The 26,081-nt window shown below is 48.9% G+C and overlaps 1 protein-coding gene across 4 annotated transcripts in view; it reads right to left on the bottom strand.

The window, feature by feature from the left end:
* Nucleotides 1-1,518: 1,518 nt before the first annotated feature.
* EXOC6B (exocyst complex component 6B) overlaps nucleotides 1,519-26,081 on the bottom strand; it is a 584,426-nt gene continuing 559,863 nt past the window's right edge. For 3 of the 4 annotated variants that reach the window (XM_037048101.1, XM_037048104.1, XM_037048106.1), the window contains 3 exons: nucleotides 8,730-8,842; nucleotides 7,659-7,670; nucleotides 1,519-4,834 (listed from right to left, as the gene is read on the bottom strand). In XM_037048101.1, the coding sequence (XP_036903996.1) occupies nucleotides 4,708-4,834; nucleotides 7,659-7,670; nucleotides 8,730-8,842 (252 nt within the window). In that variant the 3' untranslated portion in view covers nucleotides 1,519-4,707. The remainder of the gene's footprint in view (nucleotides 4,835-7,658; nucleotides 7,671-8,729; nucleotides 8,843-26,081) is intronic. The other variant, XM_037048102.1, reaches the window with a different exon arrangement.

Raw genomic sequence — 26,081 nt, 5'->3', positions numbered from 1 at the left:
CTGGGTTTGGGGAGCGACAGCTAGGAATGACGGCTGCACTGGTCCTTGGGTATGAGCTGGGGTTCATGTGGGGCGCCTGGAAAAGGTGGGTGGCAGAGCTCCAGGTCCTGAAAAATCTCCTGTCATAACTATAGGCGGCGGGGAGAGGAGGGGACCGTTCAAAGTTTCTGGCGATCCAATACCGAGGATCTATGTTCCCAAAGAGATTTGGTTGTTACTCAATATTTTAATCATGAATCTTTCGTAGACGTTGATGAAAGCCATGCCCCTTCTATCCAGTGAGCCTGTGCGTGTGTACACACACTCACATGGACACACACATTCTAAGGGTTCATGGACCCTGGGTTAGGAATGCTTGAGCTCTAGAAGGAGGTGTCAGCTTTGGCACCAGGATGAGACCAGGCAAGGTTCCAGGTGGCATTGAGGAGCAGATCCCACCGGAAGGACTGGCTGTGCTCTGGGCCAGGCAGCTGGCTGGCCCGAATGGAACTTGGTTCAGAAGCAGGAGCTTGGGAGGCCTTGGCTCTACTATTAAGCCTGTGTTGGGCTTGGGGAGGGAAAGCCTCGAGGCAGAAATGCCCCGGGCACTTCTGTCTAATGCTCAGCCATAAGGGACGTTACAGTATTGGAGGTGAGGGAGGAAAGGCCTTAAAAACATGTGCTCTGTCCAGGTACTGGCTCATTTCCACTCCACAACCCACCACTCTGTAAATGTGGGACCATTATTCTGTTCTCATGGACATGGATTATGAGATTTAGGGAGCTGCTCAAGGTCATCCAGCCACTAAATGGCACAGCAAGGACTGAAGCCCAGGTCTCTTGGGCACCAAAGCCCAGTTGCAACCTGCAGACTGTTTTTCATCCTGTGCCCACGGCTTCTGTGCTGGCCCAGGGACAAGCAGGCTGGTGCTGTCACCCCACTTCCTGCCGTACTCACCAGGGCTCAGCTGTGCCCACCAGGTCCTTGACTTCTCCCAGCACATACCTGACTCAGGCCGATTTTTCTTCTAACGTGACCTGCACCTAAAACGCTCCCAGAGCTTAACAGAGTTTGAATTTCATTCCTTTAAGGCCCAGCTAACCAACACCTGCTTTCTCTGTGCCATCTTTCTTGACCAGATTGGTTGCAACTCCAGGCCATGATGGCTGCCCTTCTCCCCACTGAGTTCTAGAACAGGCTCTCCCCACCAGCGCCAGACCGGCTTTGTTCAGGAACATTCTACATCACTCTGTCCTAACTGGTACCTTTCCACGGCAGGGCCGGCATTCCAAACACTCTGGGCCCCAAGTTGCCTAGCCTGCTACTCCACACAAATCAGGCATTTCTAAGGTCGCTCTTCTTGATGACGATGCCACTGTTAGCTGTATAGAGAGGAAAACCGAAGCCTGTAGTTTGGATGTGTCTGAGGGCTGCTTGCCTCGCCATGGCAGGCCTTCTCCTCCCCACCAGGCTCTGCCTGCTCTAGTTCCTGAGGCAATGCCTCAGGGAGAACAAAAAACCAGGAGACGGTGACACTGTGGCCTTTGAAACAGGTGTATAGGCTTTCTTGTTTAATCGCAGTTAAAAGAGGGAAATGTACAGGAGGAAAACATGCTCTTTCCACACAGGAGGTTTTCCACAGCCACGAGGCCCATCTGCGTCAGTAGCTTTACTAGCGAGTGTTATAAAAGTTCCCTTTAGAGCTAAAAATGGACTCTCCTAAACTTCCTCAGTGTGCAACTGTTTGTGCAAAATAAAAAGGCCATTTCCAACACATTAGGGAAAAGTAATTGTAGTTCAGGCAAAAAAATAAAAAGAAGGAAAAAAGAGGCAAATGAAGCAGACAGGAACAGAGCCCGGGGAGGAGGGAGGCTAAGGCGGGGATTTCTGCAGCTGGCTCCAGGGCATGTGCTCAGGGGCCTTCTGAGGAAGGTCAGGGCCAATGTGGCTCTTGGGGGCAAAGGGCCCTGGGTCTGGGGCTGGCTGAGCAAGCACACGTTGAGTGTGCAGGGAAGCTGGTGCAGAGGCCTGGGAGATGGTCAGGCCCGGTAGGCAAGGGCAACACTGGGGAGCTTGGCACCCCCTCTCTGGAAGCTTTAAGCCCTTTGCCAACAGGGGCTCTGCTGGTTCCAATCCCCAGGTCCTGGTTTTCCCCACCCACCAACAGCTTCAATTACAATCTACTCGAAGGGGTTTCCTATGCACGTTAAGGCTCTGCATGCTCCCTCTCTCACCACCAAAACCACTCAGGGCCCAAGCTGGGGACATGAACCCAGTGTCCCCGAGAACTTGGTCAGGGGTCCATGCCAACTAGAAGGTGGGCAGGCATCCAGCCACCATGCTCTCTCGGCCTTCTGGTGGCCTCCAGGCTCTTTGGCATCTCTGGGCATCCCAGGCCAGGCCTGAGGAGTCTGAGGGGCTCGGCGCACCCCTCTGCCGGTCCGCTCACGGGCTGGCCTGGCTGGGGGCCTACAGACGAAACTAGAAAATCCTACTTCGCCCACCCAAACAACTGGGTGCTGCTGGTCCCTGTTTTGTTCCCTTCCCCTGACAGACAGCTCGGCAGCAGCAGGCGGGTTCTGTCAGGGTGATGGAAGGCAAACTGAGAGGGAAGGAGAGCGCCACCAGGGGGGCGCAACAGGCCTCTTCCTCAGAGGGACTAATGTGAGTGAGGTGAGGGCCACCTCATCTGTCAGCCCTGTGCACTGAGTTCTCTCTAGCCCAGTTTTTTCTGGGGCACAGGTTTGAGACCAGACCAGCGATGCCGAGAAAAAACCAAAAATCGTGATATATCGAAGAATCGCCCCATTCTTCCTTCAACATCTCAGCGCTCGGAGCGGGAGGGACCTTGCTGCCAACTGGGGACCCGCAGAAGAGGGTGTTTGGGCCTTTTCTAAGCTACAGGACTTCAGATTCGTGTAATCATTTCTCACTTTTTCAATAAAACCCAAGGCTTGGGAGATGGCATCTGGGGTTTCCCTCGCATGGGCCCCTGCTTCTCCCTGGCCCTTGAAGTTCTGGGCAGCAGCACTGACCCCTGACCCTCATCCCAAGACCCCAGCCCCACTGCCGAGTCCCCAGGAAGGGCCTCAGGAGGCACCTGCAAGCTCACATGCAGGCCGGTGCCCGCAGCTTGGAGGGGGCTGCCTGCCTGTGTGCACATTCTCTCCCTGTGGTTTTCAAGTTGTGATGAGTTCAGGAGGGGTCGGGGGAGGGGATGAGGAAGGAAGCACTGCCCTCCCCAGAAGCAGCTAGGTGGCTGATGAAGGCAATGAGGAATTCTGTTTGATGAGTGTCTCCTCCCACTAACCCACGCTGGAAATACCTGTGTGGCTTATTTGTAATTGGTGATGCCCGATTGTGCTCTTGCCAGTAGCCATAATAGCATCTTCCCACAGTGTCTTAAAGCGTAGGTTCCTCTGACTGACCTCACAGCAAAGCCCTTGCATTAAGTCTAGGGGGGCATCTGGGACAGTGGGACAGTCTCCGAGCCAGCTGGTTCTGGTTCCCTGTGCAAACTCCAGAGTCTGGGGGACAAGGTTATAGACACCCTTTCTCAGACAAGGCCAAAAGGTGGCCATGGGGATCTCGGAGGAGGATGGAAGGCTTGGGCCTGAGCAAGAGCATCACACTCTCCAGGATATGACTCAGAGGGACAGTTGGGCCGGAGGCAATGAATCCCAACCTGTGCTGGCCGAGTCTACTTCATGGTGATAGTGGCCCCATCACAAAAGGCACCCAGTCCAGCTGTGGCTGCCCCCACAGGGCAGAGCTGGTGACTTTCCTTTAAAGATGGTGGCCAGAAAGCTGATTTTTAACACACAGAGGAACAATGTCAAGTAGTCTTGAGGTTTTCCCTAAGGGCAAAGTAAGGGCTTCTGGAGTCCGACCTGCCCCCGTGAGGCTGCTGCAGGAGGCGGGTCTGAGGCTCTGTGAGGACCTATGGTAATAACTGGTGACCTAGGCCCTGAACCAAGTGTCCTGACTCTGAAAGAAGAAGAGATGAATGGGGAAGGGACTGAGGCTCCGATCCCATTCACCCTGACCTTCTGTGGGGTGACTGGCAGTCAGGCATGGGTCCCATTTGTACCCCGCACACTAGGTTCTGCCCTGCCACAGACAGTCAGTGGTCGGAGCGCTGGGGCAGACCCAGGCTACAGAAACAGCTGTCCACGGGGGACTGGAGTGACGCTTGTTCACCAGCTGGTGGCAGTCTCTGGGCTGAGATGCGCCCCCAGAAGCCTGGGCTGCTCTGTAGCATACTGAACGTACGCTGTCCAGGTCCTCTCCGTGCATCCCAAAGACCCAGACTCCCCTCCGTGGTGAATTGGGGTGCCCAGGAGTGAATGGAATGCACCATACTATCCTTTGGTGGGCTCACCTTACCCCAGGGCCAAGTGCCCATTTTGTGTGTGTGGTCCTGGGCCCCGGGCCTGAGCTCTGTGGGTGAAAGCTGGCCCATCACACTGGGATGGGTGGCCACCATCCCTAGGATAACAGACAGTGTAGTAGTAACTCCCCTGAGCCCCAGCCTGGCAACATCTCATATGCTTGCTTCCTCTTGTGCCTCTATCACTATAGGGAAAGGTTATGTGAATACTGTACATAGGTTATTAAAAAAATACATTTTCTCTCTCTGAAGAAGAATGCACAAACGCAGGGCCAGCCGGGGCCGGTCCTGGGCTGTGGGGCTGCAGCGAGCAGCCTCTGAGGCCCCAGGCCAGCCTTCAGGAGTGGTGGCTGCTGATGAGTCCGCGGAGCTGCTTGGCCACTGTGTCAATCAACTTCTGCTTGTCTCGCTCATTTTTACGAAACTGTGCAAACATGTTGTTCTTGCGGCTAGTGTCCTTCATCCTAAACAGGAAAGGACAGAGAGAGGGTGAGTGTTTGAGGAGACAGTGGAAGGGGAATCAGCAGGAGGTGGGCTGGCATGGTGGGCCTTAGCTGCCAGTCACAGTGGACAGTCCAGAACATTCCCATGGTCAGGCTTATACTTATCCATTGTTTAGGAAGCTGCCCTGCTGACACCCCCAGTCCTCTCAAATTCAGTCACCTTTGCAAATAGTCAAGAGCCAGCTATGGAGGGGCTAACCTCCCGATGATCCACACCCACCCTACCCACTTCATCCCCTTCCACCCGCAGGTATGCACCTGTTACAGGTAGGTACCTGGGGCCTACCTATAGGTAGGTGCAATAGCAGTGATGGTCAAAGCCTCTCACAGAATATCCAGGATCTACTTATCAACTCATAATCCTACTTATTCCTGTGGGGACCTTAAAGCAGATATTTGAAAGGTACAGCAGAAAAACACTCTTAACGAGCAATTCCAGGAGGACATAAAGAGCAAAGCCACTGTGTAATTCTCACCCTCACTATAGCTGGTGACACTCTGTTCCATCCCTAACAAAATTGAGGGCTTGACTGATCTCTTTTCTTTTGTCTCAGAGTAAGGACCTCGAGTTGGGGAGGTGGCAAAGATGACATGGTGCTAAGAAAAGCAAATGACAGAAAGGCTGGACCATTCTCCCACTGCATAAACCAGGGCTTGTGGCAAGAGAAGCCCCTAAGTTCTCAATGGCTGTCTATAGGCTCAGGTCTTTGACCTTTGGAGACCTTTTTACTACTAGGCCACACTAAAGCCCCAGAGCACACTCCTAGTATATTCCTAGAGCACAAACCACGGGCAGCTCTGGCCAATGTTCTGTCTGATGGAGAGCCACATTGGGAGGCATGGAGGAGGAGGGCCAAGGCCAGGCTGAGGTTGTCACCGGATTCCTGGAGTCTGACTCCACCATTGCAGTGGGACCCAGGAATCCGCGAGGCACCGCAGCGGGTCACTGTGGACGTTGCCCCAGCCTCTGCGTGCCAGCCCTCTAGCCCTCAGCTAGTCCTGGTGTTACAGAACTGAGAACATGGCCCTGACCAACTTCTCCCTGGGGTCGGGGTCCATTGGTTTTCCCCTCCACTGCTGTCTGACCTCATGGCTCCCTGAGCTGCAAGGAGACGGGCGAGAAGAGGGGAGGGCAGAAACCTGGCACTGGGAGCAAAGTCCTCCCAGGCACACTCCCTTGGGCCTTTGGCCACTCCTGGCCCATCATGTTCTGTGAGGTGGCCCTGTGCAGAGGGGCCCTGTGCAGGGGACAGTGGCCAGAAGGCCAGAGATCCCACAGGGCGTTTGCATCCCCGTGGTGAGAGGTTCTGATGAGCACGATCGCTGTGTGGCTCTGGCTGACTTCTCTCTCTGATCTAAGCTTCAGGGCCTCCAGGCTGGAATTACTCCCTAAGCAAACTGAGAACCCTGCACAGAAGGCACAGCCCCCTCATGAGGAGGCCTGTGCTTGGAGGGAAGGAGAGGTTAACAGGTTCAGAGGGTCTGGTTGAAAAGAAAGAATGAGAGGCCTCAAGGCAATGGCAGGTGATGAGCTCAGTCCTCTCTGTGTTAAGGGCACAATTCCATTTGTGGAACTGGCCTGCTTTGAGATTATTTATCCCAGAGAAGGATTCCTTTTCATTTCTTAATTATGCTATAAATCTAAACAAAATGAACACAAAAGAAAAAGAAAGAAGGAAGAAAAACACTTCCTACATTTAGAGAGCATTTAATTTTACATCCTATGGGATCATTACTTTATGACTTAGCCCAGAGACAAGCCGCTGGAGCCCGCTCTCTGCCCTGTGGGGAAACCCCCGAGGTCACTCTGAGCCTCGGAGGTTAGGTTTCCCTGCCATCGACACCCAGAGTTGGGATCACCTGACAGATAAACTTGGGTACCCCGAGGGCTGAGGGAAGCATGCTGGTTTGCACCCTGGAATGCTCCAAAACCCAAGGAGAACCCTCTCCCTGCCTGTCTATTCTGTAAGACCAGGCTCCTGATCTGCTTTTGCTATGGCCACCTCCCGATGACACAGGAGCACCTTCTCTTTCCTGAATGTCCTCGTCAGGCCTTGGGTCTTGCAGGTCTCACCCCATTGAGTGGTGCCAGGACGGGTAGGGGAGCGTCGAGCTCTGGTGGGAGCGATGGCCGTGGGGAAGCAGCAGTAGGGGAGGGGCTAATTCCTGTGGGGCTGGGAATACAGAGCCTGGGGTGGCCCTTGGCTCAGCTGTGTCTGAAAGGAAGCTTCGAAGCCCTGCTGATTGCCAGGGCTGAGCACATGGCTTTGTTACTAGTTAGGCCCCAGACTGCTTCAGAGAGGCTGATTATTCTACCCTACTGTTGATCCACAGCAAGTGGAGGAGCCAGTCCTTCTTGGCTGAAAGAGTTTTCCATGGGAGACACAGTTTCAGATCTTACAGGCATGAGCCTCCCCACCAGGAGGAGGGAGCCTGCTGAGAAGTCCCTTCCGTCAGGCTGATTTTCAGGCCCCGCACCAGCAAGAGGACTGCGTGTATCAGGAAGCTGAGTGGGCACAGACAGCCCTTCACCTGGCACCCATGATGGAAAATCCCTGCCACTACTCCCAGCCCCAAAGGAGTTGGTAAGACAAGGGTCATTCTAAGGACTAAGGAGAGGAGGCAGCCAGCTGGCGGGGACCAGGCTGGTTTAGTGGATATTAGTATGTCAGGGTGGGGACAACTCACAGGGCGGGGATTTTAGTGTGATCGTTAGTGTTGATGAGGAAGTCAGAAGGCCTTGCCTCAAAGCGATGGAAAAGGCCCAAGTGGATAATATACTTACTCTCTAGATATCCTGGGGAGGAAGGTCATTGAAAGAGGGATCCATGGGAAACAAAGTTAAAATGGAAACATCAGTCTCTATCCTGGTCTGGACAAAGTCGCCCTCTGGGTTCTTGGTTCCTGGCTCCGCACACCTACCTCTGCATTCTGCTCTTGCCCACGCTCCGTCCCTCCCCTTCTGAATCCCTGCTGCACTCACTGCACAGTGGGAAGGACACACCTTAGCCCCCTGCGCAAGGCTCCATTCTGACCTCCTAGACTCTAATCCTCACTTTCCCGGGACTGGAGACTTGCTTGACTGGCCATACGCATAGACGTATGACATGGCCTGGACTTAGGATGCTCTTCTAAGAAGCTGGGGGTGGGGAGGCGTTAGCAAGTTTGGAGACAAGGAAATGCTTCCTTTTTACATGGGTCTTGGATTCTCACCCAGGTCAGCAAACAGCAGAGCCAGGCTGCAATGCACAGCGGATCCCAGCCTCTGGACCGCTCCGGAGCTGGCTAACCCAGTCTCAGTGTTGGCAACATTTCCTGCCTAGTGACTACCTCTGGCAAGAATCAGACACCTTTTCCAGTGCAGCTTCCTTGGGACAGTCAGCACAGTAAAACTCAGTTCGTCAGGGGGTGGATTCTGGTGCAGGTTTCAGTAAGTCCAAGAACTTCTCTGCTAAGAAATGAAGAGGCCACGTGCTCCATGGGGCATTCCTTCCATCCTCACCCTCCAGAGGGCAGGGCCAGCCTCACACTGTCTACCAAACGAGGGCATCTTTCTTTCTTCTCTCGTCATCTCCAGTTCAGGGTATGTTGCCCCATGCGGCTCCAGTGTCGCTGGAGTCCTGCGGATTCCTACTTGGCCTAGCTTGTGGGTGTCATGAATGAAGAGGCCGCAAGAAGACTGGCCTGCCAAACCTAATGATGGGGACCACTGGAGCACCTACAACAACTTGAAGAACAGGGCCCCTCTACAGTCTTTTTCACGTACTGGCGAAGGTAAATGGATCCTCTCTACCACCCCCCGCCCCCAGCCCCAACTCCCCACTTCCCGTCCCAGACCACCGCAGCCCGTACTCACTTCTCCAGCAGGGTCAGCGCAGTCACGGGGTTTACCCGGAGGTACTTGCAGTTGGGCTGGCCGTAGTCCGCAAGATAGGTCGACCAATCCCACTGGATGAAAAGATCCAAAAGCTGCAAAACATCCAAACCCCCACCCCAGGGATTAATCAGACAGACAAGACAAATCCCTCAGAAGCCTTCAGAATCCTTCAGTGCCAGCTAATAGCAGATTTGGAAAACAAATAAAAATGTAATAAGAGACAGAATGGTTACAAACTATAAGGCAACTGGGAAAACAAATGAATAACCATTAGCAGAGTCACCTCTGCCACAAGCACTGTGACGGAGCCAAAGCGACCTGCCGGCAGCTCCCAGAGACAAGCCTGCACATGGCCTGATGCTGGACTGAGTCAAGCACAAGACCATCACAGCGCTCACTCATCCATGCCACAAGTCCTCATCGAGGGCCTTCCTCAGTCAAGCCCCATCCTGGGAGCCCAGACTCCAACAGCGAACGGACAGAGCTGGGTGTGGTCCAGGGCCACAAGGGCGGTTGTACGACTGCCAGCTTCATGTCTTGCTGTGTTACTCAGCTGATACATACACACCCTCATGCCTGTCAACAAACAGGACACACAGACAACACAGAAATGCTGCGTGAAAGGGCCACATAGCATCTGCATGAGGCAGCCCCTGTCACACCTGTGTGGGCGCTGGCTAAGCAGATGGAAACCAGGGCCTGAAACCAAGGCCTGGGGGTCAGGCCGAGCAGCAGCCGGGACTGCAGGTGCGGACCCTGGAATCCAGCTTCTGAGCTGTGAGTGCCAGGAGGGGAGTGCCAGGAGCGTGGCGGGTATTTATAAGATAATGAGTGCTTTCTGAAGGTAAGCTGTGTTCTGAGATGGGGGAGATGTTGACTTACAAAAACTGAGTACATTTTGTCAAAGGCTTTGCTTCCCAGCCAGTTAGGTTTTTTTTTGTCTTTCTGAGAGACAAGGACGTAAGTAAATGGCTGTCTCTATGTGCAGGGCAAAGGCAGAGAGGCCTGGAACCAGTGCAGTGCTGGAGCCGGAGCTCTGTCTGTCACCACTGTGCAGCCGGGCAAACCGGCCGCGTGGGCCTTGGCCTGCTGGGCCGAGCCTCCTCTTCCATCCACTCTTTTCGAATAGCCATTACGAACTTCCTTGGGCAGGATGGGAACTGGCTGAAGTCCCACGATTAAAACTGAGAAAAGCCCCTATACCCTCAGCCAAGAAAGAGGGGCTAAAGATGAGGGGGAGGGGCGAGAGACAGACACGTTGGCTGGTCTGGGTCAGTGGGGTCCCAAAGGGCCCCCTCAGGGCCTCTTTCGGCCAGGCCGACTTCAGGCGGCTGGCCCGCCCTGCCCTTGGGATTTCTGTCTGCCCGTGTCCAAAGACACTCAGGTGGCTGGCTCCTCTTCACTCGCTCCTAGGAAGTTCAACCGACATGCAGAGTGGCCCTGTTCTCAGGCTGTTCCAGTACTGGGCTTCACAATTATGATACGCTCTCCCCCAGATTCCAGGGAAAAGCCATGAAAAGGAGTAGTATTTTCTCAATGAAATTTTTTTTTCTGAAAATTTTGGAAAACCCTGGAGAGACTTTTTATTGTTCACATCCTATGGAGCTAAAAAAGAGAAAAGTAAATGAATAACAAATAAGTTTAATTAGAAAAATCTGAAAACCTGGTTTCTTAAAACTATTTTTGGCATCATTTTCCAGGTGTGGACATATACATTCATTTCCTGAAATTCCCTTTTCCACTAATGGATTCCTAATTTCTGTGGTGGAAGTAATGGTTGTCAGTATTTTCTGATTTATTGCAAAGAGCACCATGTTCTCCAGGCTGAGGAAACCTGGGTCAATCACCGGCAGGGGGTGGAGGGCGGTTCAAGACTTAACTCTAGGGTTTTCTATCTTTTTTCTTCTGCCAAAGCCCCTAAATGCTCTGGGGTGACAAGCTACCTGGCTGACCTGCTCTGGGTTAGAGGCTCCACACACTGTTAGGCGTGGCCAGCAGGAGCCCATGGCATGAGCACACTGGGTCTGTGTCCGCTTCTCGGTGCACAAGCCCGGCCCAGACCTAGGTCCCCCGCCTCCTCTGAGAGGGACGCGCGAAGGCTGGGGTGGGAGCTGCTGGGGGCACAGGTCTGCTGCATCCCCAAGGACAGTTAGAATAGGAGGCCTCTGCTGCAGCACAGCGCTTTAACTTCCCCACCATGGTGTTTCAAAGGTAAACAGGGCCCTCCCAGCCTGGTTCCCTACTTCCAATGGTCCCCTTAGGTCTCGATGAAATATCTCCCAGGGATGCAGAGCATTCAGTCCTCACTGAAAACACGATTTCAAACCTATCAGAAAGTTGCTGAGTAAGCACAGTAGAAAGAATACTACGAACCCCGCCCCAGACCCGGGCATTGCCAGCACTTCATCCACACGCTCCGTCCCTTGTATCCTCTCTCTTTCTCTCTTTCCATGCATGTGCACACAGGACATTTCTTTTCTGGATCTCTTGAGAGTAAATACATTGTCTGGGCCCTTTTTCCTCAAATGCTTCAGTGCTCCTAAGAATTAGAGATTCTCTTACACACGGCATAGTTTTCAACTTCAGTAAATCTAATACTGTTAAGTGTCTACATTCTAACTTTGTAAATTTACCCAATAATGTCCTACACAGTCTTCTTTTCTGCCTCCCCTGTCCCTTAGTTTTGGTTTTTCTAATGCCCTTCCGGCCAGAATATGGCGGAAGCGATGCTGCACCCTCCTCAGGGCGTCACATCTGGAGGACTACAGTGTTCGTTCGTCTCTCATTGGTCATATTGATTTTGATAGCTTTGTCTAGGTGTTGTCTGATTTCTCCACTGCCTAGGTGTGTCCTGAGCTGTCAGGAGGGCCCACGGTCAAGGGCTGGGTTTGGCTGGTGAAGCCTGGTGAGCCTGGATGGGCTGGGCACCTTGCTAACACAACCACAAGAAGTTTTTCCTATTCAGCTAGTTTCCTTGGCAACTAGTAAGCAACTGAGGAGACAATTTAAGACCAGGCAAACACAGTGCTCCTAACTAAAATTTCCCCTTAGATTTAGCCTTCATTGAAGATTCTTGTCCAAGCCAGTGTTTGCTACAATGGCTGCAAACTAAGGACATTCTGACTTCATCTCCCCTCCACATTTACCAGTCGTCACTCAGCATCCCACCATGAGCACGTGCTCTCTCCCCCCGCTCCCCCATTCATTCACCACGTTATTACTGGCATGGATTCATGGTTCCCATTTTCTAAATACCTTATATTTATGACTATACCTAATTATTTTGACCTCTAATTGTGTCAGATTTGGCAAGTGGGAGCCCCTTCCACCTGGAGCCTAGGCTCTGTGACACACCCCATCACTTTGTCGAGCACTTCCTTGCTTTCTGGCATATGAAGGTGTTGCAGGCTCAGCTGGCACCCGCCATGCCCTGGCCCTGCAGTTGGCCATCTCTCTGAGGGGCCCTGGTTTCTCTTAGAGGAATGTTACTAGAGATCGAGGTGTGGGTGCCAAGTGTGCTCACTGCTACAGGAGTGTCTTTTACCATTGTGACTAGGGGGCAGTTGGCAGGCAGAGTTAGGAGAGATATGCATATAAATACACATATGTATGCAATACACAGGCGCACATGTGTGCTTATACAAGCATGTACATGTTTTTAGAAATCGTGGGTTTGCAACAATGCCTCCCATGCTAGCCGTCCTCCTAGAGGTCTTCCTTGCCTTCCTCTACCTGCATGTCTACATGCTTCCCCAGTGAGAAGCCTGGTTCTCAGCGCCACCCCTCGGGTACCCTTTGCCCACTCTCATCGTGTATCTATCCTAGTTTCAGAGTTGTCTGTGCCTACCACTACCAGAAATGCCGACTAAAGCAAAGGAGTTTGAATTCGCTTGCAGTTCTTTCTCCCAACCCAGGACCGAATGTATATAATCAATTCTGCATTCACAAATCCCTTGGATTGGTTCTTTTGGGGGGTTCCCTTCAGTTTAGTTATGGTAGTCACCTAAATATGATTAGGTTCATTTGTTTCCAATTGCTTTTAGTTTTAGGCTTTTCTCTCCCATCCTCGTTAACTTAATTTTTAAAATATGTAGGACATTACCAGGCTTCCAAAAGTCAAAAGTATACACACAAAAATTAACTTAGAGAAGTCATTCCTTCCCTGGTTGTATCCCTTTCACCCCAATTCTTTCCATGCCTTGTCGGAGCCAACTCCATTGTTTTGGGATTTGTCTCTCCCATGTTTCTGTGTGTACAGATCAGCTGATACACAGATGCTTTCTTGTCTCCCCTTCTTTCTGTCATATAAGCAGCGTGCTGTACATGCACTTTAAAGCACCTTATTTCTTGATGTTTACAAGTAGGTGGTGGGCAGAGAAGGAGAAAGAAGACAGTCAGGGGTGGGAGACCGAACTTAAGATCACTATTCCCCAAACTCCAAGCATCACTTTTGCAGTTTTTACCATGTCCTCATGCTATGTGGCTTAGTATTTACTTAACTTTGTTTCCTCTGTATTGATTCATATTTTGATCATAAGAAAAATGTAAAAGGGCATTTTATATCACTGTTATAAATGAGAAACCACTCTCGCTTGCCATAAATAAGAGATAACTTAAACACTAACACCTGGATGAGATGTTCTCTTTGTTATCACCAAGACTAAAAATAAACAGCTTGTTCACAACGAGATGTGGTGTTTGATGGTGCATCTGGGTGCGACGTGGACCTGTACCTGAGTTACCACTTCACCTGGTCTTCTGCACCTCTAGTGTTCATCCACCCTGTGTTTTGGAATCAGTGTGTGACTTCAGCCAAAAGTTGAGTCATGACTGTGTGCCTGGAATAGAGCTAAGTGGTCAGTGTGCACAAAGAAGCACTTAGAAGTTTCAGCCATGCATCTGTCTCATTATGAGAGCAGGTCAGTGCACACACGGGCCTGTGTCCTGAGCTGTCAGGAGGCCCATGGTCGAGGGCTGGGTTTGGCTGGAGAGGCCTGGTGAGCCTGGAAGGGCCAGGCACCTTGCCAACACAGCCTGAGGGCAGTTCATTCTTTCCTGTGACCAGGTATCTTCATCAGTTGTGAGTTTCCTCTCAGCTGGCTTTTGATGAGTTGGTTTGTCTGTGTCAGAACACTGTTAAAATTCTTGATTCTTTACGTCATGACTGGTGATAGAATTTACAGAACCACACTCTGGGCTTGCACTGTGTTTACTGTATTTATATTTCTTAAGAGTTGCATAAGAATTATACCCTTTTTAAGTTTGAAAAGTTCAAGTGAAGTAACACCTTCTATTACTCATAGATTTGAAATACGAATAATAAAACATATTTGCTTGTCTGAGATTTCGTTAATGAAGATGTAAACCCACTGAATTAAGCAAATGTTTTTAAAGCATCTAATATATGCAAGGAACAGAACTGGGCCTTTCAAATGATGTTAAAAGAAATGGTTTCCCCTCTTACAGGAGAATAAAAGAAAACCATGGACAATTGTGGCGCAGGCCAAGTGAGTTAAATGCTATTGAATGGCAAACTGATCACCCACCCCCGCCCTTGAACTATCAACTGAATATTTTGCCACTTTTCACTTTCAGCAAAATTTAAACAGCAAATAAAAACTGTGGCAGAGACCATACTCACACATACAGATTACATTTTAAATTAATCTGGTTATCAAGCAATGCCTTAAACGTGTCATGGGAATCATCTCAGCAATATCACATACCAGTTATATCTTTGCCATAGAGTTCAATTGGGAAATTTGCCAGGCATTTTATTAATATCAATGGCAGATTTAAATAAAAATTTTATCTTGAAATAGCTTCAGACTTACATAAAAATTGCAAAAATAGTTTAGACAGTTCCTCTATACCCTTCACTCCATGGTGCAATGATCAGAACCAAGAAATTCACAGTGGACCATACTGTTAACTAAATTACGACTTTACTCCAATTTTGCCAGGTTTTCCACTAATGTCTTTTTTCTGGTCCAACCCAATCCCACATCGCATAGTGTCCTTAGTCTCTTCTAATCTGTTACAGTTCTTCATGTTTATCTTCAAGACTGATACTTATGAATAGTTTACTCTTGGTCCTTTATTTCATAGAATGTCCCTCAACTTAGGTCTGCCCAGTATTTTCTCATGGTTAGACTGAGGCAGTAGTGCTGAGCCAGGGGAGACCCTGACTCCCCAGGGACACCTGGCAATGTTTGGAGCATTTGTTGCTGTAAGAGGCTGGGGGCAGGAGATGGTGATGCCATTGGCATCCAGTGGGCAGAAGTCAGGGATGCTCTTAGACATCCCACAGTGCTCAGGACAGCACAAGCCCGCCCGACACATCGACACTGCCAAGGTTAAGAAACTTTGCACTGACATTATGCATTTTTTGTAATAAAAGCACTACAGAAGTGACATTGTGCATCATCACTTCAGGTGTATGTGATGTCCCTATATCTCATTATTGGTGGCATTAACCTTGACCACTTGGTGGTAGCTAATGAATCTCTCTACTGCAAAGTTACTATTTTTGCCTTTGTAATTAATACATTTCTTGTGAAATATAGACTTTGACGCCATGGAAATATCCAGCTTTTGCTCAAACTTTGGTGGATCCTGCCTGCAACAATAATTACTGTGCTGTTTGACTACTTTCCTCATTTCTCTGTAATTATTAACTGGAAGTCTTTTGGTAAGAAGTGCTGTCCCTTCTTCTCCATTTATTTATTTGTCCAAGTATTCATATCCCTATGATCTCATGGATATTTATTTTATTTCATAGGTCATAATTTCACACAATCACTACTTTGTTGTTCAAATTATTCAGCTTTGGTCATTAGGGACTCCTTCAGACTGGCTTGCCTGTGTGTTTTCCACCGCTGCTATGCTTTTTTGAACATGTCCTTACTCCTGGCACTGTAAGATGTTCTAAGCTCATCTTGTACCTTCCCTGCCCCTGCTTTGCATTCGTCACTTTTCCAAGAGGCTAAAGTTCTTTTAATTGGAGAATGGTTTTAGAAACCAAGATATGGGAATTCAGCATGCTCAACTGTACTGTGTGTTACTGCTTTTAGGCCTTTGCAGTGGACAGAGCTAAGCAATCTATGTGTGTTTACTGACTTGCACATATAAACACATCCATATTTATCGCTGTATCTACTCGTACGTGTAAATTAAAATCACGAGCTCATATTTGATGTTTCTGATTTCAGTCTACCATCATGGGTTCATTCCCTAATCTATCACCTCTTTCTCCAACAGTGAGAACCCCGGCTATCGTTAGCTGTATTTTACTCACAGCTGACCCTTGGACAACATGGGTTTGAACTGCATGGGTCCACTCACACACAGATCACTTTTCAGTGAGATTCTGTACTGTTTACATCCACAGAAGCCGGCAGCTGTGCAGGGCTGACTATATGCACAGCCTACGGCACTTTAGGGAGGGGACCTGAGCATCTGTGGAGTTTGCTGTCCACCTGGGGTCCTGGAGCCGATCTCCTGCGGATACTGAGGAACAGCTAAGTTTGGGGGAATTGAAAGTTATCCACAGACCTTCAACACCTCTCATCCCTGCATTGTTCAAGGGTCAATTGTATTTGTTCAATCCTAGTATAATTTCAGATTGCTAATTCATACCCCTGTGAGGAATAAATTTATAAACTAGCATAAAGGATTTGTATGTTGTTTATGTCTTTTGGCTTTCTAGTCAAATATATTGTTTTTGAAATTACTCAGGTTAGTTCTTTTCTTCCTTACCTCCTTCAGTGTGGCATATTTTTCTTTCACAATCCAGTTAGATTTATTTCTCATTGCTTGTGTTCCACTTTGGATTATCCCCACATTCTAGCTGATTTTAGTTCTTTACTTGGGGGTATAAGTCAGAGCTATATAAAACAGTGTCCTTAGAAGTACCAGTCCCTGCTCATCCCAATCAGCGTGTTCTTTTCTCCCCACCTCTCTCGACATCTTTTCTGCCCATACCTTGTAGGTGACCAATCTAGTTTCTGGTTTATCCTTTTTGATTTCTTTCATAGAAATGAGAAGATACCTGTGCATTTTCCTATATCCTCTTCTTTCTCACCTCAAGGGGAACACACTCTGGACATTCTTTTGTGTTTTGCCGGTTTCACTTAATGGTATATTTTAGAACTCACTACCTAGGTGCTAATTGCTCATTAGTGAACATATTTTTGATTTATCAATACAAATGCTCTCTTTATAAGCCAGACAAGGCATTTTCAAGGGTCAGACAAAACATGTTTTGGTACATTTTATCATTAAACTGGCAGAACAGGAGAGGGTTAGATATTTAGAAAGTAGGACACAGGGGTAAACCTTAGGGTCACTTTAATCAAAAGAAAACTCAAGCGGTCCTGACTGGTGTGGCTCAGCTGGTTGGGCTTCGTCCCACCAAGCAAAAGCTTACTAGTTGGATTCCCGGTCAGGGCACATGCCTGGGTTGCGGGTTTGGTGCTGGGATGGGGAGTTTCTCAAGGATGGGGTTGTGCTGTCTCTTTATGGCTGCTCTATCGCATGGATTCACATAGGCTACATTTCCAGCAGGTAGTCACCAAAGTCATATTCAATGGAATTAAAATAGGTGAATTGACTTTTACAAAAATGATATTGGCTAGATGATGGGACAGACTTAACAAATGGACCGAACCTAGGGTCTTCCTGACCCGTATCTCATCATCATAACGTATTTCTCATACAAACCAATGCACAAGTGCCTCTCAGGAGGTGGTCCAGCACTGCAAGAAGAGCCTCAGGTCGATGGTCCCCTGACTGATGGTGTGAGCCCAGAGAAACCAAATCTACTTTTCTTGTTCAGATATTGAATTATAACAGCTACTATCAACAGCTGAGGACAGATCAAGAGAATGATTATGAAAAGGCCACTAAAAACACCGAGTTGACTGATGACTCCTTTGTGTTTGCTGCCCAAGACCTCCCTCGACTCCTAATCTGGGCCATTCATCCAAAGGAGGGGGTCTGCCTACCTCCCACACATCCTCCGGAGCATTTCCTGACACAGGAGTCTGGGTGAGCACAGGAGGGAAGAGAAAGTGGGAGTTGTTTTAACAAACTTTCAGTGAGTACCAACAATGCATCGGGCACTCTTCTAGGCACATGAAGGGGTAACTGGGCCATCTCTAGTCTCTCCGAACTCAGTCCGGTAAATAACAGGTACAGAATGGCAGTGAGTGCTCTAAAAGGTATGCTAACAGGGGGCAAAGAGAGTTCAAAAGAAGGACCTCTCAGCCGGGCCGGGCAGGTGGGACTCCTCTAGGAACAAGTAAGACAAACGGCACATGTGATAAGTGGCCTCACACACTAGACGAAGGAGTTTCAGCCTGGAGGCTTCTCCACTTGTTTTCATCCGGGTTGCTACCTGCTTTCCTTGAGATTACGGGATGAAAAACTACAGCTACCACTTATTTTTGTAAATAAAATTTTATTGGAACACAGCCATGCTCATTGGTTAACATGTGAGTTACGATTGTTTATGTTTTGTGACAGTTGAGTTAAATAGTGACAGAGACCATATGACCTGAAGAATATATAATACCCACAGTCTAGTTCTTTGCTGAAAATGTTTGCCTCCAGATCCACACAGGGAGGGCAGTGTGCTCTGAAATTCTCTGCGGTGTAAGATGGCTAATATCTACTGAATTAAAACAAGGACAGAAAACGGCTCAGGGGAGACCCCCTGATCGTAAGGAGACGGCAGAACTTCCTAGTCTCGACGGCTGGCGTTGTTACTCTTCTAGGGCAGGGCAATGCCTTGGGAATGTCTTGACTGGAGGCTGTCCAGGGTGGTAGAGAAGGGAAGGGAATTTGTTAACTGTGGTTGCTGAGACTGAATCCAAAGAGCAGCGATTTAACCAACATGTGGGAGAGAGTGAAGAAGGAAAGTCCTCATGTTCTTATGGCCCCAAACAACTTTCGAGACCTGGGATGCCTATTAAGTGACTTTTCCAAAGCAGCTTGCTATGTAGTGTGTGATATAAATCTTCCTTAAATATCACCCTCTGAACTCCAATTTTTAGACAAATCTGTGCTTTCAATTGCTTGAGAGATTTTTTTTCCTCTGGAATTCGAAGAGGCTGAGTCTCACATGAGCCAGCTGCAAAACTACACTCTGGAAATGGAAGCCCCGGAAAAAGAAAAGAAGACTGGAGGTATCTAGGGATTCACAGAAATCTGAATGAAGCCTTTGGAGTTTTCCCACAGGCTATGGGACTGGGGTAGAGAGAGGTTCCCAGTTTTTCTGGGTCCCTATAAGTTAAAGGAATGTGGCTTTTTCATGAGTTTTGCAATTATGACCCCTCAGCAGGCTGGCTCTTGGGCCTCCCAGAAGGTCTGGCCCCCTCTGCTTTTTGCCCCTGGTTGAGCGAGGGCAGGGGCGGGCCAGCAGTGGCCCGGCAGCGCCCGGCAGGCAGCTCCCTGCTCCCGCTCCTCTGGCCAGCTCAGCGGCCAGGTGGATGGAGGCTTCCTTAAGCTCTTTATCAGGGACCAAGTGTTCATGAGCAGCTTCCCCTGAAAGGGAACGTCCCTTGGAGAAATATTTATTTGCCTCGTAAATGTGAGTTTATGGGTTTGCTATCTAAACTCTTCACCTCTGAGGCAACCTTGGTGAAGAGAAAGACAGGGAAGCTTAAGGCTCTCCCATTGTCATCAGCTGGGACCCGGGAGGAGACTCCCAAATAAAAATGCCAACACCAAGCACTCCTGTGTGTCGGAGACATCTGTGAGGCCGTTTCACATTGGTGACAGCACCTACCCTGCTGCAGGGACAGAAGGAATACCTCTCATCTATCACACTGGGTGGTGACGGCCACACTGTACACGCAGTGTAAGGGGGAGACGGGGGCTTCTGCTGCGGGCTGACTGAGTGGCTCCTCTGGGGTTGGGAAGCTGCGGCCACGGATGCGGCCGAAGCAGGGCCGTGGGCCGGTGGCCATTTTCTTTCAGCACATTGTGGTTTGTTAAAGATTCCTAGATAAGTGCATTAGAGACTGTAAAGTGGAATTTTTAACTAAATTACTCTCCCTCTTTGGCCAAAATGAATACGTGGTTTAAAAGCACCCTGCAAAGATGCTATGGATTGAAAATATTGACAATGGAAGTATAGGCAAACATCAAGAAAATGTCAGTGCTCACATGTCTTGGCACCACATGCAAACTCTTTATCACCATATGATAAAGTAGAAATAATGACGAGTTAATCAGATATGATATAGCCGTCCTCCAAATTTGAAATGATCAAAGTCTGTTTAAAATGATTTGTGTCCACTCTTGTGAATAACGAACTTTACTTAGCCCAAGTACATACTGTGCCATGAAATATTAATGATAGTAATATGAGTGTGTACACACTCACATGGGTGTGCACACTCCTGGGCGTACACGCAAGCAAACTTCCAAAGACAATGACAATGTTCTGTCTCTTAAAATGCAGTGAGGAAGACAGCATGTGAGGGACTATCCTTTGGTCGTTATTCAGTATCTAGTTAAAATTTGTAAATAAATTGTTAAACATACAAATACACTAAGAGCCAGTTCTCAAGATGTCTGTTGCCAACAGCGGTGATCAATCAAAAAAGGTTTGGAAACACGAGTTCGATAACCTGCCGGAAAATCTTATCACAGATTCACAATGAAAAAGATTTGGCTTCTATCTTATCTGTGGATGAATTAAGAAACATTATTTGTACAAAATTACTTCTTGCCTTATGAGAGTCATCACAGACCCCAGCCTAGGAACTTTGTAACAGACATAAGAAAAATATCTAACATTAAAGTACAGCAAAGCGGGGAATGTCCATACACCCAGACATATTTACAGTAAGGCGGAATCCCAGCAGCCTGGGAAATACAGGTCTGAACGAAAAACTCAGTATTAGACAGCTAAGTTCATAAGACCCTGAGCCCAGTCAAACATGCACTTAAAATCTATTTTGTTCTGGGTTTGAGGGGCTGGAGAACGAATAAAACTGCAACTCAGATTCCAGTGCCAAATTCTGGAACTAATCAGTAAACCAGGTAAGGAGCTACTCAATGGGAAGTGTCCCCCCACCACCGACAGACCCTTTCCCCAGCCTCCCCGCTCCACAGGCTCCAGGTTTCGGAAGTGCCGCCCCCAAGGGTGGGTTACATCACCCCTGGTTCTGAGGAGGCTACAGCCTCAGCCCCATGGAGTCGGTGCATTTGCTGCTTCCCTTTTCATTAAATTTCTTTCCTTCCTTCCAATTCTTCTTTTCTAATTACTATGTTTATGTGTCATGCTGAGGAGCCACCTCCAGGCCATCTGGAAGTGGGAGGGATTAAACAAATCTGATGAAAAGCGCTCATGCACAGGTGCCTTCCCTCTGGAGCCAAATGGAGGGCCCGGACAGCGAGTATGTCCTGTGTCCGGAGCAAGGAAAGATGAGAGAGTTCCGAAAGATGAAAAGCCCAGTCACTCAGAAACATGGGCATGAAATATACCAAATAGAGAACGCCACACAGGGAACTTCAAACAAGGACACTGGGGCAAAGTCACAGTGCAGAGATGGGAGTAGCTGAGACGTATTCTCGGGAAGAAACTGGGTATTCCTTGAATACATACCAGGTGACTGATGCTGAGCTAGGCATCTGACTCATCTGTTTCATTTAACCCCCAGGAAAATCGACAGCCTGTGTCGCAAGCATCTCTACTTTACAGGTGAAGAAATGAAGGCTCCGAAAGGTTCAAAGAAAGAGCCAAAGGGAACACCATATTCAGTGAGTGTTACAGCCAGGGTGTGGGCCCAGGACAGCCCCACTCCCAGGGCTGGGCTCTCCCCTCTGCTCCCTTCTGAGCCTCGCTCAAGGGCCCATGTGACATGCAGTTTGGGTGGGCAGAGGTGGCACATGAAGGAAAGGCAGTGGGAGGACTGAGGAGGCAGTAGCTGGTTTGGCTGTGAAGAGTTTTGACGGCCAGTCCAGCGTGTAAAAAAATTACACGCTGTGGAACGATGGTAACATTTCAGTGGCAATTGTGAGTAAGAAAACTTTGGGAGTAGCATGCAAGGTGGACTTGAGGGGACAGTCCTAGGTCCTGAGGATCTGAACTAGGGTGGTAGCAACTGGATGAGAGAAGAAAGGAGGGCCACCACCTCAGGTCCAGCTGAAGGACTGAAGGATGATGGCTCAGTGCTGGAGGGGGACAGGAAAGACCAAAAAATGATCTCAAGGCAGACTTTCCAAAAGCAGTTTCCTCCAGGGATCAGGCAAGTAACACAAACGATGAATCAGTGTGTCTCTGAGTTCTCACTCCTGCCCCCTGTGTAAGCTGCGCAGGGGTGAACAGATATGCCTTGCTTTGCTCTCTGTCTTCCCTCACTGTGAATTTTACAGGCAGAGGGTAAGGCTGGCCCGGGTCCGGTGGCAGGTTTCAGTTCAACCAAAGTCAGTGAAGGGTTCAAAGAAACGATGTCTCTCCTGCTGGTCTCTGATCTGGGTGCTCCCCGCTTCTCTCTGACCTATCTGGGTCCTCCCCATTCTAAAGAGACCCTTAGAAAACATTCTTCAACTGCTCCAGGCACAATACCTCGTTTGGTAACATAGCCTTTCTTATCCTAATTATTTCTTACGTCTTGCCTCTCCGAAGATATCATAAGCTACTCAAAGACCTTTTTCTCTGCTTTGACCTAGCATGGGTCTGGGTCCATGTTTCGATGAAATGCTATGTATGAAGCATAGTTGAGGTTTCTATTTCCTGGCCCCAGAGGGGTACCAAGTTCACAGCCAAAGGCGGTATCTTCTTGGCTGACCAAATTCTCTGGACTTTATAGCGCCACATCACTAAAATGGTCTATGCTGGCTGAAGGGGTGGAGGTGGAAGGGCTTCTAGTAGCTGGTTTAAGATTTAGCACTTGCCGTGGATCATTCACTAAGCACGAGTGGCTGCTCTAGCTATCAGAGCGCCAATGGTGCCCCCACGTTCCCACGAGGTCCACAGAGCTGCGGCAGAGGTGTGTTCCCCCAGCACGCTTGCACGGCCTGGAGGCTCTGACTGCCATGAGCTGGGTTTAGGTCAAATGAGAGTGGGTCAGATATTATCAGGTGGCCACTGCTGTTCTGTAAGATCCTGATGCTCCAGCTATGGGCCCCCCTTCTGCTCACACATCCTCTAGAAACTGGAATTCTCTGGCCTGCGGGCATCTTTGCAAATGGGATGGAAACCACAGAACAGCCCAACAAAGGGGGGCAACTTCTGACAAGATTCCATCAGGAAGCTGCCTTCAGGTTTCCCTGGATGCCAGCAAAGCCCTTCTCCTTTATTCTCCTACTCGCAAGAAAAGATCATAGGTACCTGGCCCTTCAGCCTATCGGCACCTTAAGGGCTTGTCCATGTTTGTCTTCCCAGTGTTCAGCTTAGTGGAGTGGGCAGAAAGGGAGCTTGGTAAATGCCTGCTGACGGGAGGCTTCGAGGAAGTGTCGCTGCGGGCCTGCATCCTGGAAGGCCCTGAACACATCACGGCAAGCACCTCCGCCGGGGTCTTCTCTGGGCCCTCCCGTGGGCTCCTTGCTAATCTCTGGGGCACCAGGACCTGCCTCTACAAGGTGCTAATCTCTGCTTTTCTGTTGGTGTTTCTTCATGCTTTCCAAAAGGCGGAGAATGGGTGGAAAGGCTCAGCCACAGGATATTGGACTGTTTACAGTTGGCCAGGCCAAGATTAGCGTGAGCACAACATATGCCAAGTTCATTGGAAGTTACATTTTCCCTTTGTTTACACATTAAAGGAGAGAAGACCAGAAGAAAAAAAAAAGCAGGTGACCTCCTGTTAACCTCACCCGTCTGCAAGAGGCTGCTGCCCTCACCTCTGAATGAACTTTCAGATTATCTCAGACAAGATTCACCTTGCGCTGAACTTGTACGCCTGCTCTGAAGCCCCCAGTCACGTAGCTGTGATTAAACATTACAGAGTGGCCATAAATTTACAGAAGTATTATTGTGGCTTGCTTTCCTCTTTCTTCTTTGGGAGAGGAAGAGAGCAATGGGTTTAGGGTGGGGGAGTTAAAAAAGGGAAACATAGTCAAACAAACAGTTCCTTTCCTCAGTTTTGAACAAAAGAGAAGACATTGCGTATAGGTGACCCAAAAAGAAGGGAAAGGAATTTGGCCATGTGAGAGAAATTAAAGCTCTTGAGGACTTCAAAAGCCCCAAACTCAACGAAATCGCTGAGACGCTCCTGCCCCCGTTCCCAGGCAATCTGGAAGTTCGCAGGTGAAACCCAAACCTGCTCTGCCGCGCTCCTGGCGTGTGAGGACGCCCCTGAAGGGACGCTTCCCCTGAGAGAGACAGAGTTGCTCTCGCTGGGGTTTGCTATACAGTATGGGGCAAACGGACAGGGAAGCAAGCAGGGCACAGAAGGCTGCAAGAAAACACACTTTGTTTTGTTCTTTGAGCTGCCAGGAGAGATGAGGATGTCCTAACATCTGGGACATTTAAAATGAGACTGGACAAGACTAGACCATATTCTAAAGGAAACACCCTGAAGCTAAACCCAGGAGACTGACCAGATGACCCAAGAACATTTATTTCCATGATTCACTGTTTTATACTGAAAGTAGGGAAAAATGGATATTCCACTTAAGTAAAGTTTGCTAAATCCTCCAGGATTCCAAAGCCAAGATACGCCTACAAAAGGCCTGTGCTGATTATTAAACAATGGGACCTCTATAACTGAAAAGGCCGCAGAGTGCGCTGTTTGATCCAAAAGAATTGTAAAAAGTGGCCAGGAAGCCCAGACTGAGGCGATAGGCTCTGGCCAGCAAAGTCACCTTTGGAAAGAAGTCGCTCTGTCTCTGGTTACCCTACGGCAGTGACAGGGGTGCTAAAGAGGCTCACTGTTTCTACAGTTGGCAAGGCCTCGTCCATAAAAGTAGCAAAGCCCAGGGTCCATCACACAAGGAGGCAGCTGATGGCTTCGCTCAGCTCCTCCTCTGGGCAAGGGCTCTCTCTGGCTGTGTGTGAGAATCTGCCAGGAGTCCAAAAGAGGCCTTTGGAAATGCTCAGGCATTGCCTCTGATGCACAGAGAGTTGAGCTGGGAAGTGAAACGGCCATGGGGCCAGGACACTACCGGGGATATTTAAGTTTGGCATGGGAGTTCTGAAGTCACCCTCTGGTCCCAGGGGGCAATCTGTGTTCAGAGCTCTAGTATGGATTGCAGAAGAGAAGGAATGAGTTCTTATCTGTCAGGATGAGCTCTGTGTTTGGTGGTAAGTCCAGCAGTCTGCACATGTGAAGGCTGGGACATGGAGTCATGGGAAAGCTGTGAGAGCAAGCAGGGGCTGTGTTGATGCGGGCAGTCTGAAATCAGGCAAACAATCGCTTGATGCATAGGCACCAGCTAAGGGCAACGAGGTAGACTCAACAGGGCAGCTAGGAACCAGGAAGGCATTCACGAGAGGAAGAAAGGCAGATACGTATCAAGAGCTAAAAAATACAAGATTAGGTTGTTGGGTGGGAACTCGGGGGTAGGAGAAAGCATAGTAAAAGTAACAATGTTGAAAACTGAAAGTGGACCAGGCACTATGTTAAATCAAAAGCTTTATAGACACTGTCTCATTTAATGCTAATCTAAGAGAAAGACACCACTGCCATGCCCATTTTAAAGATAAGGAAACTGTGGCACAGAACACAGAAGCAATTGCTCAACAGCACACTGCTAATAAGAAAGTCCGAATCTCTACCCAGGCCTATTTGATTCAATGCATTTTAAAATGAGAGTGAAATCTTGAAACTAGAGAATTAAGGAAATGCACAAAAGATCGTGCTGGTCAGACTGAATGAAATGCCCCCTTCCTTTTCCCGCCACCCTTCAAACCCTACTCGAGTCCTCGTCTTCTCTAGGAAAACTGGAATGCTACTATAGGATTCTGAGATTTATCCTTTCTCTGAACTCTGTTTGTACTGGTTGTTTACGGGGCACAGGAAGCGCCGTATCACACACTTTTCTATTCTTCTGTTTGTCCCTCACAAATGAACAACCGATGTCAGTAAACTAGATGTTGATATAAAGAAACCTAAGTGTTTTATGTTTGTTATCGCCCAGAACAGAAAGTCACTTCCTGGAGGTCTGAGGCCCACACTGCCTAATCCAGCAAGCGATACACTGCAGGACCTCAGGACAGTTGTGGCCAAATTCCCCAAACCAATAAAAAGCTCTCAATGTACACAATAAGGACACATTTTGGAATGAAGAGAGCTGTTCACTAGTGCAATGCTCTATAGTGGAGAGTATAAGGAGTATGTACATAAAAGTAGACAGAGCCCCGCTTCTTCTGTATATAGT

This window comes from Sturnira hondurensis, unplaced genomic scaffold, assembly GCF_014824575.4.
Source record: "Sturnira hondurensis isolate 20B ecotype Veracruz unplaced genomic scaffold, ASM1482457v3 Scaffold0006413, whole genome shotgun sequence".
NCBI lineage: Eukaryota > Metazoa > Chordata > Mammalia > Chiroptera > Phyllostomidae > Sturnira > Sturnira hondurensis.
The sequence above is the reverse complement of the archived record's forward strand: the minus strand, read 5'-3'. Positions and strand labels throughout refer to the sequence as shown.